Source organism: Bubalus kerabau, chromosome 1, assembly GCF_029407905.1.
Source record: "Bubalus kerabau isolate K-KA32 ecotype Philippines breed swamp buffalo chromosome 1, PCC_UOA_SB_1v2, whole genome shotgun sequence".
In the NCBI taxonomy this organism is placed as follows: domain Eukaryota; kingdom Metazoa; phylum Chordata; class Mammalia; order Artiodactyla; family Bovidae; genus Bubalus; species Bubalus kerabau.
The window spans coordinates 212,367,940-212,387,152 of record NC_073624.1 but is presented as its reverse complement, the minus strand read 5'-3'; the positions used below and the strand labels follow the sequence as shown (position 1 = coordinate 212,387,152).

Sequence of the window (19,213 nt, the reverse complement as noted above, 5' to 3'; positions counted from 1 at the left end):
TGCTGAGTGGCCCGCGTTATCAAAAGGAAAACCTAGTCAGGATGAGACGGTTGGATGGCATCACCGTCTCAGTGGATACGAGTTTGAGCAAAATTCTGGAGATTGTGAAGGAGAGGGAAGACTGGCGTGCTGCAGTCCATGAGGTCGCAGAGTCCAACAAGACTGAGCGACTGGACAACCAAAAGTCGGGAACGGACCGAAGGCTGGAAGGTTGGGCAAAAGTAGTTCACTTGGCCTCTTATGGACCCCTAAAATCCCCCGGACCGCCACCAAGTGCAAAGAGGGAGAGAGGTCTGCCAGTCCTTCCAGTCACCGACCTCCGCGAGAAGGGGGAGGTGGTACTTAAGCAAGGCCCTGCAACATCACGGGCCTTTATGACGTCACGGCGCATCAGGTTAGTCGGCTTAGGGGAACAGCGGCCCCGGCCGAAAGAATTCCCCACAAGCTTTCTGGGGACGTAATTTAAAGACCGCAAATCAAATCATTTTTCAGCCAGAACACTCTACTGTGAACCTATTTTCAGTATAGTTTTCTAGAGTGCAACGTAGAAAACAGCTCCAACAGTCGTACTTCCTTTCAGTATATTTTATCACTTCTAAACGCCTCAGATATTGACTAATTTTGACGCTCGAGTTGCAGCGGTGGAGGCTACTGGGGGCAATATGCAAAAGACCGGGGACAGACGCACCCCACCCCTCGGCGCTCCCGAGCCGGCTGAGACTCTAGAAGGCGGAGCCACCGCGGGCCGACCGCCGGCTTCCCAGAGTGCCCCGCGAGCGCAAGGAGGCCGCTCTAGCCTTCGCGGCGACTCGCTGGCGTCAGCTGGGGTGCGGAGGCGGAAGATGGCGGCGGCGGCCCGGCGGCCGTGAGGAGCGCGGCGGCGGCGAAGACTGCCGATGGCGGCCAGGAGGCGCCCTCGGGGAGCCGCGGGCCGTTAGGGTGCTACGCTGGGCGGCATGTCGGAGCACGCGGCACCCGGGGCCCCGGGGCCTGGGCCCAACGGCGGTGGTGGCGGTGGCGGTGGCGGCGGTGGTGGCGGCGGCCAGGCCCCCGCGCGCGGGCCTCGCACCCCCAACCTCAACCCCAATCCTCTCATCAACGTGCGCGACCGGCTTTTCCACGCTCTCTTCTTCAAGATGGCTGTCACCTACTCGCGCCTCTTCCCGCCCGCCTTCCGTCGACTCTTCGAGTTTTTCGTGTTGCTCAAGGTGACCGCAGCCCTGACCCTTAACCCCAGCGGATGGACCCCTTACCCCTGAGTTTCGACCTCTGACTCCGTCCGGGGCAGCGTGCCCCTCCCTCCCGGAGGCATAGACCCGGCGGGACCGGTTGTGACCCTTCCCTTAAGCCTGCCACCCCCGCCACCCTTCCCAGAAACTTCCACCCGGCAAGGCCCGAGCCTCCCCGAGTTAGTGGCCCCTGATCCCGATTCCAGGAACTCACTCCCAGCCCCTCCAGGCCGCACCCCACCGCTGGCCTCGCCCTTCCTGGCGTCCCCACCTCGGGAGACCGGAGCCCAGTCCCGCGACCCTCGACCCTGTCGCCTGGGATCCTCATCCCGGGATGACCCCGTCCCCACTACTGAACCTGACCTCGCCGCGAACCACATACCCGGGGATTCCGGGCCCTACCGCCACTGCCGCCTCTTTGGACACACCCCCGGACCGCCCACCTGCACCGGAAGCTGCTCCCCACTTTTCTCTCCCCCTTTTTCTTGGGGCGAGCCTCCTGGACCCTTCTGCTCCAACTCAGATTCTACCCCTTCTGAACCTCTGGGGGAAGGTGACCAGGCCGAGGTCACGTCACCAGGGTTCCTGGCAGAGCCCCAGCCAGCGGTGCCGCTGTTGGCTCGGTGAGGGGCGTCCCGCGGACCTGCCCCTCGTCCTCCCTCAGCTGTGCAGGCGGTTCGCCGGTTCCTGGAGGGCCGGCGCGGGTCCCTCCAAGGAGAGAGGTCTTACTCTGGGAGGGAGCCGCTGGGTGCCGGACCCTGGCTGGCTGGCGGGTCTGAGGAAATGGAGAAATGGCTGGTCCTGTTTGTGTCCTGTCCTGGGGGGCCCCCTAGGTGGGGGCCGGGGCTACGGTTGCCGACTTACAAGGGAACTTGAATTCCTTGTCCACAGAAGAGGGTCTGAGGCAGGTGGGGCACGGGCCAGCGAGGTTGGGAGCCGCCAGCTCTTTGGGGTTGGGTAGCAGGGGCGCGTGCAGGGCTGTCCTACAGACCTGGGAGTGGGTCCCCACTGAGCCTCCCATTTCCTGAGCGGCAGCAGGTGTCCCCCCTGGGGGCCTCGACTCTGGAGGGTTCCTCAGTAGGGCTTCCCTTACCTGGTGTGTGGGACCCATGAGCAGCTTGAGAGTGGGCAGAAGGCCGGGTGTGGGCGTGGTTGCCTCCTGGAAGGAAGCCCTGGCCTCCCTGCACCCTCAGGAGGAGCCCGTGTCACCCGAGGGAGTGAGTGCCCTGTGTGAAGTGGGCCCCCACGGAGCTCAGCCTTCCTGAGAGTCTGGCCTGAGGCCTTGACTCTGTCCTTCCACTTGCTTCCCAGTTGGGACCAAGGAGCAAGTCAGGGATTGGGCCAACTGGGCAGACAGGCCGCACATCCAGGCTGTGCCCCTGGTGTGGGGGCCCGTGGGATCAGGCCACCCTTAGCTCCTTACATCTTTTCTCTCCATGGGGCTGCGGCCAGAAGGCCCCCCTCAATTCTCAGGTCCCTCCCTGACCCCTGGTGCTTTTGGTTTCCCTCCTTTGCAAAGTGAAGGCTGAGCTAGCCAATCTCTGAGGCTGCCTGAGTTCCAGAAAGCTCCCTTCTTTGCTTTCCAGCTGCCTAGCTTCTGGACTCTTGCTGCAGAGATCAAGTTCCCCTCCCCACCTCACTTGGTCGCCTCTTCCTGTGGCACCTGTTCTGGTCCCACCTGCAGAGCTGGTCCCCCCCTCCCGCTTTGCTCCCTGCCACCACGTGCCCCCTGCCACCTTGTGCCAATCTTTGGGACCAGAGATGAGTGGCTGACCAGGAGGAAGAGGGGAGAGGCAGCAGCCACCAGGGCAGGGTCCAAGTCAGAGCAGACAGCCTCAGGCTGGGAGGAAGGAGGTGGGTGCAGGGATGGCGTGTGCAAAGGCCGTGGAGCTGGCGGGACAGCGTGGCCAGTGAGGTGGAGTGTTCAGTCACAGGGTATCAGAGGTTGGGGGCTAGAGTACCCAGGGTCTGTGATATGGCCAGGCCAGCTGCCAGGCAGAGGACAGAAAAGGCCTTGGATGGATTCCTGAAATGCTGAGGGGGATAAGGGGGCGGGGCCGCCTGGTGTGTCTGCCGATAAGGTCTTAGGAGGCAGCTGTTTGCCGGCTTGTTCCATGGAGGTGGTGGGGAACCAGGTCCAGCTCAGGGGCAGGCCTTGTCCAGTGGGGCGAGAGTCTTGGCCCATCTCTAGGCACCCACCCAATTGGTCAGGGTGATGGACCCTACCTGGGGTTTCAGTTCATGGTAGGGGGGCTGTGAGGGGCGCTGGAGGGGACTTCAGGGTGACAGTGGGGACTTGGCCACTCTGAGGTCACAGGTCCCCCATCTATCCATATGCCCTTCTCAGAACCTAGCTACCCTGCCTGGTGTTTCCTCCAGGTTTAACTCCTGGCTCCACCCTCTCCTGGCTGTGTGGCCTCTGCCTTGGTTTCCTGTCTGCAAACTGGGGATGATGGCAGGCACGTGCCTTGCAGGGACGAGCTCGGGCAGCCCCTGGCATCCTGCCACCTGCATGTCAGCACTTTCTGTGATGTCTCGGCATGTGGTGCAGTGTTGTCCTCATGGCCAAGGGTGAACAGTGTCCTGGACCTGGCTCCTGCTGGACATTGGGGCCCAGGGAACACAGCTGGAGCTGTGGGTCAGCTCTGACCGCAGCCTTCTGCCACTGTAGGCCCCACACTTTGCTGACTCCCGTCGTCAGCTCACAGGTCCCCATACACGTGGAGAGGTGCTTGGGGTTCCCAGGGACACTGAGCCTGTGGCCACATCTCTGGCCCCAGTGCAGGCTGGCCTGTGGGAGGCTCTACAGCTGTGGGGGCCTGTACTGGGAAGGGTCCTCCATCTGGGGGGGCGGGTCCCAGGCATCTCCCCCCTGACCACTCCCTGCCCTGCAGGCCCTGTTCGTGCTCTTTGTCCTGGCCTACATCCACATCGTCTTCTCCCGCTCACCCATCAACTGCCTGGAGCACGTGCGTGACAAGTGGCCCCGTGAGGGCATCCTGCGGGTAGAGGTGCAGCACAACTCGAGTCGCGCGCCCGTCTTCCTGCAGTTCTGTGATGGTGGCCATGGCAGCTTCCCCGGCCTGGCCGTGGAGCCAGATGGCCTGGAGCTAGAGGAGGAGGAGGAGGAGGAGGAGGAGCTGACCATGGACATGTTCGGGAACAGCTCCATCAAGGTGAGCAGCCGGGGCATGGTCAGGGTTGCAGGGGACACTCCTGACCTGCTGGGCTGTTTCCCAGCTGTTTACTGAAGGCCTGGTTCTGGGGTGCTGAGGGCAGACAGGCTGAGAAGCAGGCTTTGGGCTTAGAGCTCTGAGGTGATTCTGGCCATCCTTGGTGGTGTGGCTGCCTACAGGATGGGGAACCTAGAGGGAGGGCTGTGCTCAGGTGGCCAGAGGCCAGGGGTGGGTGTGGGCGGAGTGTTGGTACAGACCCAGCAGGAGGCCCCACCTCGCTGATCCTATCCCTCAGACCCTCACCCGGAAATCTCAGGGAGCTCAGTGTTGGGGTTAGGGCTTTTATGGGTCAGCGGTACATCTCCTTCCATTGGGGGGTGCAGAGACCTCCAGGCCAACCCTTAGGTACCAAGGGCCTGCTGACCTCTGCCTCTCACTGTGCAGTTTGAACTGGACATCGAGCCCAAGGTGTTCAAGCCACCAGGTGGCCCCGAGGCCTTAAATGACAGCCAGGAGTTCCCATTCCCTGAGACGCCCCCAAAAGGTACCACCACTCCCTGGGGCTACGTCCAGTGATGGAGGTGGGGGTGTGGTACAGGCCCCCGAGCCCTTCCAGGAGAGGGCTCCTTTGCTGACCAGCCGTCCCTGCACGCAGCCTGGCCGCAAGACGAGTACATCGTGGAGTACTCGCTGGAGTACGGCTTCCTGAGGTTGTCGCAGGCCACGCGCCAGCGGCTCAGCATCCCTGTCATGGTGGTCACACTGGGTGAGTGCCCCTGCCAAGCAGAGCAAGGCCCAGGGGAGGGAGCTCCTTCCTCCTCAATCTTGGGTATTTTCCTTCTGGAGAGGTGACCCGGAAGCACTTGTGTCCAAGGTCTCAGGGTTGCCCTTGCTGCCCAGTTGCAGGAAACTTCCCAAGGCTCCGTTCCTCCACACTTGTCAGTCACAGCTCTGCTGGGCAGTGGAGTTCTGCACCCCTGGACTAACATCCCTGTCCCGGTCCTGCCCACAGATCCCACGCGGGACCAATGCTTTGGTGACCGCTTCAGCCGCCTGCTGCTGGCCGAGTTCCTGGGCTATGATGACATCCTCATGTCCAGCGTGAAGGGCCTGGCGGAGAACGAGGAGAACAAAGGTGCAGGGCGAAGGTGGGGCCTGCTTAGGTGGGGCTTGGGCTGAGGCGCTTGCTCAGTGCCTCTTTCACTCCACCCCTCATGCAGGCTTCCTGAGGAATGTGGTGTCTGGGGAGCACTACCGCTTCGTGAGCATGTGGATGGCCCGCACGTCCTACCTGGCCGCCTTCGTCATCATGGTCATCTTTGTGAGTGCCTCAAGCGGGGTGGGGTGGGGCGGGGTGGGGCCAGAGGGGCGGGGCAGCCATCCAAGGCCTCACGGTGACCCACTTGCAGACCCTGAGCGTGTCCATGTTGCTGCGCTACTCCCACCATCAGATCTTCGTCTTCATTGGTGAGTGTCCCCTCTGGCCATCTCCCTTGCCCCTCCCCACTTCCGGGTGCCTCACCCGGTCTGCCCGCCCGCCACCCTCTCCCGCAGTGGACCTGCTGCAGATGCTGGAGATGAACATGGCCATCGCCTTCCCCGCAGCGCCCCTGCTGACCGTCATCTTGGCCCTCGTGGGTGAGGACCCTGCGCCCCCACACCCTGCCCCCCTTACCTGGCATGCTGGCCACCCACCTCAACTGGTGGCTCCTGTCTTCCCCCCACCAGGAATGGAGGCGATCATGTCTGAGTTCTTCAACGACACCACCACGGCCTTCTACATCATCCTCATCGTGTGGCTGGCTGACCAGTATGACGCCATCTGCTGCCACACCAACACCAGCAAGCGGCACTGGCTTCGGTGGGCACCGGTGGCTGTGTGGTCCGGGGTGGAGGCAGCCGGGTGGGCAGCACCTCATTGTTCCCCTTGCAGGTTCTTCTACCTGTACCACTTTGCCTTCTACGCTTACCACTACCGCTTCAACGGGCAGTACAGCAGCCTGGCACTCGTCACCTCCTGGCTCTTCATCCAGGTGAGGTGGGCTTTCCTTGGGACTGGCGGCCCGAGGGTCCAGCCTTTTGGGGGTCCCTCGCCTGACCCGGTGCCTACCCCCCGCAGCATTCCATGATCTACTTCTTCCACCACTACGAACTACCCGCCATCCTGCAGCAGATCCGTGTCCAGGAGATGCTGCTGCAGACACCACCACTGGGCCCCGGCACCCCCACAGCCCTGCCAGACGACCTGAACAACAATGGAGGCATCCCACCTATCACCCCCGACGCTGCCAGCCAGTCCCCTGCCCTGGGCCCTGGCTTGCCAGGTGCTGGCGGGGGCCCCGGGCCTGTGGCTGAGGCACCTAGCTCCCTGGTGGCCGCAGCGGCCTCAGTGGCTGCAGCAGCCAGTGGTGACCTGGGTTGGATGGCAGAGACGGCTGCCATCATCACAGACGCCTCCTTCCTGTCTGGCCTGAGTGCCTCTCTCCTGGACCGGCGGCCAGGCAGCCCCCTGAGCCCCAGTGGGGGGCTCCTACGGGCCCCCCAGGACAGTGCCCCTGCAAGCAACTCTCCAGGGTCTGATGCAGTCTCTCAGACCACCGGCGGGGGCAGGCCCAACCCTGCGTCCACCGATCTAGTGGACACACCCTCGGAGGTCGGCTCCTGAGCCCTGGGCAGCTGACTGCCTCTATCCCTGGCTTTCCAAGCCAGCTGGGTGTGACCTGGCTGGAGCCCTTGGGGGTCAGGGAGACTGTCCCCAGTGGCTCTGGGAATGCTTAGCCTGCCTTGGGTGGTTTGGGGGTCCATCAGGTTTGCTGGGAGGCAGGCGTCTCTCCCCCAGGGCATGGGGCCGGCCTACAACCTGTCCCTGTCCCTGGTGGGTCTCCTCAGCTAGTAAATCAAGACCAGCCTGTGAACCAGGGTAGAAGGGGTGGGGGCTCCATGAAAGGTTCTGAAAGGGTGGTGAAAGGTCTGGAGCAAGCTGCCCCGGAGCAAAGCATCGGGTGGGGCTGGCTTAGCTGGTGCTCTGTCATGCCCAGTGCCTTTCCACGGCCACCCTACGTGCCCGGGCTGGGGGCCCGGGAATGTGGAGCTCGGCCCGATGGCGTGTAGGCGCCAACATCTAAGGCAGCCAGGGGAACCGGGGTTCTGCCCTGCTGTGGGTGGGGAGATGGCCGGTGACCCAACCCAATCACTCTGTGAGGAATGCAGAAGAGCGCTCATTCCACTCTTATTTAATTGCAGTGTACAAAATGGTGTTTGTATATAGAATAAACTGTTGACAGCGTCCAGCCAGTGTCTGTGTGTTGGGGGGTGGGGTGGGGGGAGCCTGGGGAGCCGCGCGGGAAGGGAGGTTCCACCCTATGGACGGGTGGCCCCCCTTCGGAGCAGGCACAGCAGGTGGAGAAGAGCTGGATCCCACTTCAGGAGGCCACCTCCGGTGCTTCCTCGCAGGCCAGGAGCCATGTGCACGGCGGCTCGCAGGTGCTGTCCCCAAGCTGGGCCAGGAGCGCCCTGCGCCGCAGCAGCGCCTGGCGGAGCCTCTCCTGGGCGCCCGCGATTCGCTGCTCCAGCTCCTCCAGCTCCCCGGGGAGTGGGGCGCCAGACCGCAGCTCGGCGGGCGGGCCATTGGAGCAGACTGGGGCCTCGGGTGGCGCGGCCGCATCCGCATCTGGGACGTTCGCGTCGGGGGAGGCAGAGACCACAGTATGCTCCAGCAGGAAACGCACGCGACGCTCCCTCACCGCGGCCCGGCGCACCCGTGTCCAGTCCCCCGGGCCCGCGGGGGCGGCCTGTGTGTTGTTCTGCGGCTCCTCGAGACCCCTGGGGGATGGATGGGCTGGGCAGCCACGTCCTACCCACAGTCCCCGTCTGCCCTTTAGGGTCAAAGTTCCTGAGGAGGCCGCCAGTGGAAGGTGTGGACCCAGTCGAGGTCGGAGGGCAGGTGTGGGAGTTGCTGGGGTGGAGAACCGCCCCCCAAGCCCCTTACCTCGACTCCGCCTCCTCCTGCCCCTCTGACGGCTCTGTGTTTAGGGCGCGATGAATTCTCTAGGAGCCAAGAATTTGGCTCAGCGGGAAGACAGCCCCCCCCCCCCAAGCCCCCCTCCCGCCCCACTGCCAGCTGGGTTGGCCAGCTCCTCACCTGGCTCGTGTGCAGCCAGTACTGCAGCTTGTTGCCCCTTCGGATGCGCGGCAGTGCCAGGTGGTAGAAGACGTGCTCACCCAGGGAGCTGAGCAGAGCACTACCCAGACCCAGGCAGAGCAGCACGAAGAGTCCGGAGAAGTGGTAGACGCCCATCTGCAGGGTCTGTGGGCAGGATGCAGGCACATAGTCCCTCCAGGTCATAGCAGACCCTGGGGGAGCCCGGACCTTGGAAGGGAGCGGGAACAGAAGTTGGGCCAGAGAGAAGGGCCTGGGGCTACATTTTCAGAGGTTTCATGGACAAGAGGGCACTAGAGCTGGGGTTTTGTAGGATGAATAGAATGCACAAAAGCAGACAAATACACTGGTCTTGGGAATGAGCAGAGGTTGACTACCCTGGTGAAGGACCACGGAGGTTCGGGGGCTTCCCCACGCCGACCCCCACCCCACGTGCGGGGACCTGCCGCACCTCCGTCACGGCGAAGACCCGCTTCCCACAAGGCACCATCTTGTACCACTTGTCGTGCAGTAAGTCGATGAAGCCGGAAGACTTGTAGCGGCTGATGAATTCGGACAGGTTGGAGGTGAGCGGTGAATTTCTAGGGAGTCCGATACCATAGCCTGGGGGAGGCCGGGCATTGGGTTGGGACCAGGCTGGACGCAGACCCAGAGGAGCGGAACCCTCCTGGAGCCCGCGGATCACTGGTTCTGGGGACTCCTCACCCTCGATGACGAAGGGTTTGCCCACGGTCAGCAGCCTGCAGTCCGCGTCGATGGATACCTCATAGTCCAGGAGCGACTTGTCCATGATGAAGGCGTTGAGCTTGGGGGGATCGCTCCTGAGGAGGGCATGGGGGCAGGATGAGCACCCGCGCCCGCCCGCGTGGCCCCGCCCCGCGCCCCGCCCCGCGCGCCCCCCTCACGTAAGCATGGCAACGCCGTGGGGAGTGGTAGGTGCACTATGGCGCCGCACGTGCGAGTACATCTCCGGGAAGCTTTTCTTGATGTAGGCCTCAGCGCTGCTCTCCCACACCGTGCCGAAACGGAAGCCCTGAGACGGGTGGTGCAGCTGCGGGCCAGCGCCCAGTCAGCACAGAAGGGCCTCGACCCCTGCCCCCGCTCCCCCCTCGCGCCCCACTTTCGCCGAAGAATTGATGCTTTTGAACTGTGGTGTTGGAGTTGAGAGTCCCTTGGACAGCAAGGAGATCCAACCAGTCAATCCTAAAGGAAATCAGTCCTGAATATTCATTGGAAGGACTTAGGCTGAAGCTGAAACTCCAATACTTTGGCCACCTGATGCAAAGAGCTGACTCCTTGGGAAAAGACCCTGATGCTGGGAAAAATTGAAGGCAAGAGGAGAAGGGGACAACAAAAGATGACATGGTTGGATGGCATCACCGACTTGATGGACAGGAGTCTGAGCAAGCTCCAGGAGTTGATGATGGACAGGGAAGCCTGTCATGTTGCAATCCATGGGGTCACAAAGAGTCTGACAGGACTGAGCGACTGAATTGAACTGAACTGAGGCCACACTGACTGGGGCCTCCTTGGTGGGGCTATGAACCTCCAAAAAGCTGGACCTGAGGTAAGCAGGGCTGTTCACAATTTTCTGTGGAAGGAAAGCCTCTACAACTGTGCTGTCCTCAAATGGCTGTTGCATGCTTTCAATTAATCAATTTAAAAAGTAGCCACATGTGGAGAGTGGCTGGCCCATCTAGATCTCCTTAATGGTTTACAGAGCACACTGGGGTGGTGGTGGATTGGGCGGGCAGCATGTGTGCTAAGTCGCTTCAGTCATGTCCAACTCTTTGCGACCCTATGGACTATATAGCCTGCCATGCTCCTCTGTTCATGGGATTCTTCAGGCAAGAATACTGGAGTGGATTGCCATTGTCTCCTCTAGAGAATCTTCCTGATCCAGGGATCAAACCCATGTCTCCTAATATGTCTTCTGGATTGGCAGGTGGATTCTTTACCATTATCGCTAACTGGGAAGCCCTGGATTGGGAGTGGACAGAAGAGGCTAACCACCACTCAGAGACAAGATCAGCCAGATCCAAACACTGGGAGACACTATGGGGCAAAACACAAAACAACTTCAACAAACAAATCACTAGTGAAAAAGACAGGAGTGTCAAAATGACCCTCTGGGGCCTTCTCAGGACAGACCACCCCCTTGTCCTCTGCCTGCCTTTTGTCTATAGGAAATAGCCTCCTAGGTCTTCCCTGAGTTCAAAAGAATAAATCAAAGAAATGACAAAATACAGAAACAAAGGAAAAGAGTCAAGACAAAAATAGTTTAGTCATTAAAACCAAGGACTTTTAATTCGTTTTCAGGTGCTATAGCTAATATCCAGAGCCAGCGGATCCTCGGTGGTCCACGGGTAAGATTCTGCACTTCTACTGCAGGGAACATGGATTCAGTCCCTGGTCAGGGAACTAACAGCCCATATGCCATGCAGTGTGACCAAAAAAAAAAAAAAAATCCTGAGCCAGAGGTCCTTTCAGCTGTTTCCCCCTGCCCCCAGGTGGTAGAAGTTAACTATGCTGCCCATAAGCACAGAGGCCCTAGGCTGATTAGAACCAGAGGGTTAATGATGTTGACTCCTGACTACCTCACCACCAACCAGTCAGAAGAATGTCCACCACCTGATCAGGGTACAGGGTACACATCCTGAAACCCCCCTCCCTCACCCTGTCTTTAAAGTCTTTTCCCCAATATCAAAAAACAAACAAATGAAAACCACTTTTCCCTGAGGGCCACCTAGGAGCTCGGGTCTTAAGCACTAGCTGCCTGGACACCTTGCTTGGCACCTGCGATAAACCCTGTGGTTTCCTTCGCCATGACCCCATGTCAATAGAATGGTCTCACTGCCTACCAGTGAGTGGTTTAAGTTTGATTCGATAACAAAGAGGTTTCTGCCATCCTCGATGTCTGTGCATTTTGGATCCAGATTCAAACAAACCGTGGCAGGGTGGGGGGAAGACAACTGAGAAAATGGGTCCCTGATGTTTAAATTTCCCAAATATTCATAATGAAATGACAGGAGGCCTGGGTCTTGCTTTAGGATAATTCAGTGACTGGGGTTGGTGTGTGAATGAAACTGGCCAGGAGTTATTTTAGAGCTGGGCAATGGTTTCATTCATGGTTGTTCTTGTTCCAGAATATTAAAATTTTTTCATTAAAAGAGAAAAATAAAAATATATATAAATAAAAAATAAAAGAGAAAAATATGTAGGTCAAGGTATGCCCTGCTCTGCCCACAGTCCTCTAGGACTCCTGGTGAAAATTCTAACCAAGCTATTTTCAAGGGCCACATCCTCCCACACCTGCAGGCCCTCCTCGCCTGTCCCCTTCCTGCCCTCCCCTCCTCCCTCTACCCTCCTCAACCCCTCTTCTCCAGACACAAGGCTTCCTTGCTGCTCCTCCAATACATCAAGCACAGTCCTGCCCCAGGGCCTTTGCACAGGTTGCCACTGCTTACCACATTCCTCCCTGATACCAAGCACCTCATGTGTCACGCCTCTCAGAGGCATTCCTAACCCCCACTGGAGAAATCTTCCTCTCCATCGTGCCCTGTGTCCCCAACTCTAATTTTCCTCCATGGTCCTTTTTTGGGGGGCTGCGCTGGATCTTAGTTGTGGCATATGAGATCTAGTTCCCCAACCACCGATGGAACCCAGGCCCCCTGCATTGGGAGCACGTAGTCTTAGCCACTGGACTACCATGGGAGTCCCTGCCTGGAACTTTACCACCACCTCACACACCATCCTTTTTGCTTCTCTCTCAGTTCTCACCAGCACCCTTGCCTGTGTTGTCCCAGCTTGGGGCTGGGCTCAGTATGAGTTTGAGAGAAGGAACAGCTGCCCTCTCTGGGGTGAGGATTGGGGTGGGGGGATTAGACTTCTCAGCTCTGATCACAAACCCCTTGCAGTTGCCCACCTTGGGGTCGTGGATCCCAGACAGCTCCTCGAAAGTCTTGTCCCCAACCATGACGGCAGCCAGGTTGGCCGTGTAGCTGGACAGCACGAGCAGGCAGAAGATGGCCCACAGGTTCATGAGGAGGCGGCCCGTTGGGCACTTGGGCGTCTTGCTGGATACCGTGCGTCCAAAGAGGATGGCATAGCAGAGGTTGAGAGCAGAGGAGTAGGAGAACACGGTGTCCCGGTTGCGTCCGCGGGGTGTTAGGCCGAAGGGGCTGCGCCACTCGTAGAGGGTGAGGAAGAGTGCGGTCAGGTGCAGCGCAGCGAAGACGCCCAGCCACATGGACCAGTGCAGCGGCCACATAAAGGCGCCAATGGGCGACGCCGTGTCGCGTGCGCGCACCATGATGCCCAGGCTGGTGGAGAAGAAAGGGCTGGTGAAGTCCACCACCTGTGAGCGGGCCGAATTGATGCTGAAGCTGGTGACGGCCATGTGCGCCCGGCCGGCCAGCAGGTCGCCCACCAGGCCGGTCCAGCGGCCGTCGCGCAGCGCGCCGTACTTGCCGTCGCCCACGATGTAGAGCTCGAAGTCGAAGGGTGCGTCCTCCGCCAGGCGCTCCAGCAGGTCGATGCAGTAGCCGTAGCAGCACCTACGCAGCGCGCGGGGTGCCGAGCCGTCGGCCAGCGCGGCAAAGAGTGCGTCCAGAGCGGCCGAATCGTTGGTGCCAGGGGCCAGGCACAGTTGCCCTGCCGGGCACCGCCCATCTTCGTCTGGCTGGCGGGCGAACACAAACGGATGCTCCACCAGCGTCACCACCCGCAGCTTGGGCCGTGCCTGGGCGCCTGGCGGGGGTGGGGGCCTTTCGGCCGCACCCCACGCCTCCGACTCCAGCTGCCCGTCCTGCCAGCGACCCAGCGTGGCCCAGGCCGGAGCGCCCCTCGGGTCCCGGCGGAGGCTCCACAGGCGGAAGCGCCGGGAGATGTGCACCTGCGAGGAGCCGGTTACCCACACCGGCCCCGTGCGGCCCCAGAAGGATGTGTTGGCCAGGAACCTGGTGGGGGTGGGGGCGGCGTCAGGGTAGAGGGATCCCTCCCCCCAGGTGAGACCCGTGGCCTTGCGGCTCAGACTCACCCAGGGCCACTGGAGGCTCTATTGAGCCCCCCATTCCACGACCCCTTCCAAGCAGAGTACCCGCACCCTGGGGACTGGGGCGACATCCCAGCCCTGAGTCAAGGGCTGCTGCCCAGTTCAGAGGCCCAGGTGGGGCCTTCTGGTTCCCGGGCAGTGTCCTCCTCGAGGGCCCTGGCGATCAGAAGATGACTGATTTCAGCAGTCTCACTCATTCCTTCTCCTCCCTTCCCTCTTCTCCCAAAGCCCCCACCCCAGCCCTGCAGAATCCCCTTCTTAGGTTCTGCTTTCATGCAAGATCACAGCAAACACTCGATCTTGTCACCTGTCATGGCCCACTGGCAGAGGTGGCTTCCCGCAGCCAGGGCCCTGCTTACCGTGTCAAGAGGCGGCCCGAAGACTCGGGCTCTGGTGGCGGTAGGTCACTGCAGTTGACTGTGGCGGGAAGCAGGGCGCGCTCTGGCTGCATGCGGGCAGCACTGTCCAGCGCACGGGCCACTAGTTCCACCACATCCTGGATGGCAACCTCTAGCGGGGGCCGGGCCACCTCACCCAGTGCCAACACTCCGGGTGGCAGGCCCTCAGTGGGCAGGGCCTCAGGGGGCAGCGGCGTGCCCAGCAGCCAGCGGGGACCAGGGGGTGCAGCCTGCAGCACCTGTTGGGAGCGGGCCACATCGCAGCCCAGGAGTACGGCTGCGGGGACCGGGGCCTTCCCTCCAGCTGGTGCCCCCAGGAGTGCCAGGCGTGCGCTCAGCTCTGCATCGCCCAGCTCCTGCCGGCTCAGGTCCAGGACAAGCTTTGGGGCCCGGCCTGCCCGGCTTGTCCACAGGACCACCAGGCTGCCAGGGTCACGTACGCGGCAGAGCACCAGGCCGACGTCCTCCCAGGTGTGAGCCTGCAGCACGGATACCAGCACATCCAGCAGTGTCTCAAGGGGGCTGGCCCAGTCCAGCTGCAGGTGGAACGGGTTCTGGCAGAGGGGTTGGTCAAGTTAGGGCTGGCGACCTCACAGTCCCACCACACTCTTCCCACCCCCATCTGTACATGTCCAAAAAACACATATCACCTTGAGCCGATGTTGGGAGTGGGCCTTATTGCAGCCCAGGAGTACAGCTGCGGGGACCAGGGCCTTCCCCCGCCTCCCCGTCTGCTAGTGCCCCCAGGAGTGCCAGGGGTGCACACAGCACCTGCTCCTGACAGGTGCTACAGGCTGCGTCCCCGTCCCCTGGCTGCCGCTAGCTACTCAAAGGACCTTGAGTCTACCTCCTCCCACCCCAGCCCCTGCTCTATACCCCTCTGTGGCTCCCCATTGCCATCAGCACAAAGCGTGGCCCTGCCTTGACCTGCAGGGCCTGCTCTTTTGATTCCAGTCACTCTGAGGCTTTTTGGATTCCCCAGCTGGAAGACCTTTCCTCATCTAGGTCAGCCAACTCCTACACATCCTTCAAAACCCATCTCCATACCTCCTCTCTATTCAGACTTACCCAGGCCAACCAGGCACTGAAGGGCCCCACTTTGTGCCCAGGACACCCCGAAAGTTCTCCTGGATTTGCTTTCAGTGTGGGATGAGAACTTTACCAGACACCTAGGATAGGCAGGATGTTGTCTGGGTGGGGACAGGGTGCTGAGTGCCTGGAGAAAGGCTGGAGACTACTGCTCAGTCCCTGGCGTGGGCAAGGAGGGGGAAAGGGAAAGAGGGGGCAAGCCATTATCCCCTCAAAGCCTGACAGGTCCAACTGCAGGGGTGCAGTTCCTGGATCTGGCTGCAGAGGGCCCCACAGGCTTGGATTTGGGTCCTGCATCTCTCCCACTGAGAGGGGGCAGGAACAGAGTGGAGGTGGGTTAAAGAGACCCCAGGCCTCCGCTAGGATCAGGGTCTCCCCGCCCTCAGAAGAAGGAAGACCTGGAGGGGGCTTCAAGGTGGGTTGGGAGGCCCCCTATCAGACCCCACATCCGGGCGTTGGGCCCCTCCCAACGTTGGGTCCTGAGAGGAGGGGTCTCTCCCTGGGGCACCACGGGGTCCCCAGAGCCCTGCCAGTCACCCTCTCTCCTCTTTGTCCCATTGTCTACTTATTCGGACCCCAATTCCAGTCTAGAGGTGGAAATAAGAGAGAATGAACTCCAAGGTCGAGGAGTGGTGGAGGAAGACGAGGGTTTTGATGTCTGGGGGAGGAGGCTGTGGGTCAAGGAGGCTGTGGGTGGGGGCGGCCTAACCTCGAGGGCCTCTGGGAGGATGCTGACGGGAGGAAGGCTTCCAGCTTCAGCCTCTGAAACTGTTGCCCCTGGAGAGGGGACAGGGAGACCCTCTTCCCCATCCCAGCCTCGCGATCCCGCCGGGTGGGGATCCGAAGGCGCCCTCGGACCCTACAAGGGGGTCCCGCTCCCAGGGGGTCTACACCTCCAAGGCCCAGGGAAGCGCCCTGTGGGATCAGCCGTCTGGAGTCCAGAGGCGTCCCGCGGGGTCCCGAGCCGCAGGTCCGTGGCTCTAGGTCCCTGAGTCCCAGGGCTCCAGTCTCCCATTCCGGGTCCCTGAGCCCCGGGGACATCCGTGGTCCAGGGATCCTGGGCCTCTGTCATCCGGACTCCGAGTCTCCGCTCTTCTACGGTTCAGAAGTCCGAGTCCCGTGCGTCCCAAGGACTGTCTCCAGACCCCCGGACCCCACGCCCCAGGAGCTTCCCGGGGCCTCTCCCATCCGGCCCCGGATCCCCGCGCGTACCGGGGAGCCGAGGGGCGCGCGCGCTTCCCGCCGCAGCATGCTGAGCACGGGGGTCTCGGTGGCGGACGCCAGGAAGTGCAGCTGCAGCAGCTCGGGTCGCGTCTCGGGGAAGGCGATCAGGGCCGCCACTCCCGGTGCCGCCAACACCTGGCACAGACCGCGGGCTAGCGAGGCGGGATCGCGGGCGGGGGGAGAGACGGCTACCAGCTCCAGGCTCAGGTTGTGGGGCAGCCGCGGCCCCAGGGAGGCCCGGGCTAGGGCGGCGCGGGCGCGGGCGCGGGTGGCGGGCGCGCGGGGCAGGAGGACGCCCAGGCGCACCGAGCCCCCCAGGCGTGCCAGGACGCCGCACGGGTGCGGGTGGCCCCCGGCGGGCCCCGGCCCTAGCACCAGCGCCAGGCCGAGCCACAGCGCCGGCACAAACTCCATCCCAAAGTTGCCGGCGGGTTCCACGGGGCGGAGCAGCGGATAGCACCCCGGGAGGCAGGATCTCGCGCGCCCACGCCGCACCCTCTCCGCCCCTGCCGTGCAGGCTCCTCCCTCCCTGCTGGAGTCCACCCGCCTTCACCCGCCCTCGCCCCTCCTGGTCCCCTAGTGCCAGGGAAGCCACTTGGGAGGAATCGGATCCACGACGCAGGGGGAGAAACTGAGGCTCAGATGATCTCAACAGGCGGGGGTGGGTGTGGGGTCTAACCACCGCTATCCCTGGCTCTATGTCCACTCTACAGATGAGAAAGCGGAGGTTAGCAGCAGGGAAGGATTTTGCATCAAAATTGGTCCCCACACTCACCCCTGGATCCTTCATCCCCCTCCTCCAGCCTGGAAATATTTCTCATTGATAAGGCAGGGAAACTAAGGCCCAGAAGGGGTCTGTTTGCCTCCATAGTCACACAGCAGCACTGGTCCCTCCCCCAGGAAACAGTGTCTGCCCAGACCAACCCCCCTGGGTGCGCTCTACCATCGTGGGCAGCTGGAGAAACTGAAGCAGACTTGTCTGATGGGAACCTATAGGGCAGATCTCATGCCCTCCAGCTGTGGGCAGGAAACTTGACCCAGACAATTCTTCTTCACCCTTCAAGACCCAATGCCAAATGCCCCTGCTTGAAAAATTTCCCTGAAAGATGCAGAACACCCCCCCTCACCCCTGCCTACATTAACTCCATCACACACTTGTCATCTTTTTTGATGTTTTATTTACTTTATTTAGTGGGCAACTCTGGGAGACAGGGGTGAGCCTGGCTTGTTTAATGCTGTCTCTCCAGTGCTTGCACACAGTAGGCACTCTGCTTGAGCAACTGTTTGGACAAGGACACTTGATTACATGACTCTCCACTGCTCTAGAACCTTCCATAGCTCCCCGCCACCTACCAATCCCTCAGCCTCCTACGTTCTCTGTGCCTCCCCATGAGAAACGGCCCCTGGCATGCAGCAAATGCTCAATGAACACTGGTCAAGCAAGGGCCCCAGCGGTGCACTGCATGGACTCCTCCCACTCCCATCCCAGGTGGGCGAGCAGAGAAAGCCTCCACAGGAGGGCAAGACCCCGCAGGGCACAGGGCAGCAGATTTGTCCAGATCATTCCAGCTCTAATGGATGAGTCTACACTCAGTTATTTTTTTCACACGCCAAAAAAAAAAAAAAAAAAAAAAATCTCCTTTTGGAGCCAGTGTTCGAGAGGCAGGGAACAAACTCCATTAGATGAATAAAAATGCCAGCAGCATAGATTGAATTTTGAGATGACTAATGAGGGCTGGGTGGCTGACTGGCTTCCAGGTGACAAGGCCACCTCATCCAGCCACCTGGCCAGGCATCCCAGGACAAGGACGGTCATACCAGGGAGCCCTCCCCTACCCCATTCTTCTGGGTAAGGTGCTAAGTTGAAAAGGGTCCTCAGGGACCACCAGGACATTATTCCACCATGGGGAGAGATGCCTTTGCCAGCATGAGTCCTCCAAAATAGGGACCCAGCCTGGGGAGGGACACTTCCTCACCCTAACATAGCCCTCAGCACAGTCATTCAACAGACATCGCTAGGGCTGGTTCTAGGAAGCAGGCACACACCAGAAGGCTCTTCAGGCCCTCCTGGGACTCATGTGGGGGCAGCCCCGGGAGCCCCCACATCTCCCCTCCCCCCAGGCCCACTTGGCCACTATCTCCCCATCTCCTGGGCCAGTGAAGAAGGGACCTGATGGAAACTGGGACTGCCCCCATCTGGGTGACCCGAGGTGGGCGCCTGGCCTCTGCGCCTCAGCTCCCAGCTTTACAAGGCATTGGTAGTAGTTCACATCATACACAAAGACAGGCGAGGTTTTTTCCTTAAATGTGGTAAAATATATATAATGCAAAATTCACCATTTCAACCATTTCTAGAGTCTACAGCTCATGCCATTAAGCACATTCACATTGTTGTGCAACCAGCCCCACTGTCATCTCCAGAACTTTTTCATCTTTCCAAACAGAAACTCTGTCCCCATGAAACACTCCCCAACTCCTCTGCCAGCCCCTGGTCCCACCATCTACTTTCTCTGTGGATCTGACTCCTTTAGGGACCTCCAGTGAATGGAATTAGACAGTGTGTCTCCTCCTGGGTCTGGTTTATTTCACTAAGCATTATGTCCATCCTCAAGGTCCAACCAGGTTGTAGCAGGTGTCAGAATTTCTCTTTTTAAAAGCCAAGTAATATTCCACCATGCAAAAGGACCACTCACTCATCCATTATCTTTGACAATTTGGTTGTTTCCACTCTTTGGCTGCTGTGAATCATACTGATGTGAACACGGGTATGTAAACATCTCTTCAGGCCTCCTGCTTTCATTTCTGTGGGCAAGGTACCTGTAGAGGGATTGCTGGGACACACAGTGATTCCACGCTTAACTTTTTGATGACCCTCCTATTTGCCA

At 60.5% G+C, this 19,213-nt stretch overlaps 2 protein-coding genes across 3 annotated transcripts; one reads left to right on the top strand and one right to left on the bottom strand.

The window, feature by feature from the left end:
- The first annotated feature begins 802 nt into the window (after window positions 1-802).
- Window positions 803-7,690, top strand: TMEM259 (transmembrane protein 259). 2 transcript variants are annotated; one of them, XM_055552954.1, is made up of 11 exons: window positions 803-1,208; window positions 4,124-4,405; window positions 4,850-4,949; window positions 5,061-5,171; window positions 5,418-5,540; window positions 5,626-5,726; window positions 5,815-5,872; window positions 5,963-6,043; window positions 6,134-6,266; window positions 6,339-6,438; window positions 6,525-7,690. In XM_055552954.1, the coding sequence occupies exons 1-11, from the start codon at window positions 957-959 to the stop codon at window positions 7,068-7,070; spliced, it is 1,887 nt and encodes a 628-aa protein (XP_055408929.1). In that variant the 5' UTR covers window positions 803-956; the 3' UTR covers window positions 7,071-7,690. The 2 variants fall into 2 exon arrangements, with proteins under 2 accessions (XP_055408929.1, XP_055408920.1); XM_055552945.1 differs by having other exon boundaries at window positions 5,960-6,043.
- A 137-nt stretch (window positions 7,691-7,827) lies between these two features.
- Window positions 7,828-16,742, bottom strand: GRIN3B (glutamate ionotropic receptor NMDA type subunit 3B). Its single transcript, XM_055549076.1, has 9 exons — window positions 16,317-16,742; window positions 13,977-14,569; window positions 12,490-13,522; window positions 9,470-9,615; window positions 9,270-9,385; window positions 9,016-9,167; window positions 8,547-8,711; window positions 8,394-8,452; window positions 7,828-8,227 (listed from the first exon to the last, which is right to left on the bottom strand). The coding sequence occupies exons 1-9, from the start codon at window positions 16,740-16,742 to the stop codon at window positions 7,828-7,830; spliced, it is 3,090 nt and encodes a 1,029-aa protein (XP_055405051.1).
- Window positions 16,743-19,213: the final 2,471 nt, after the last annotated feature.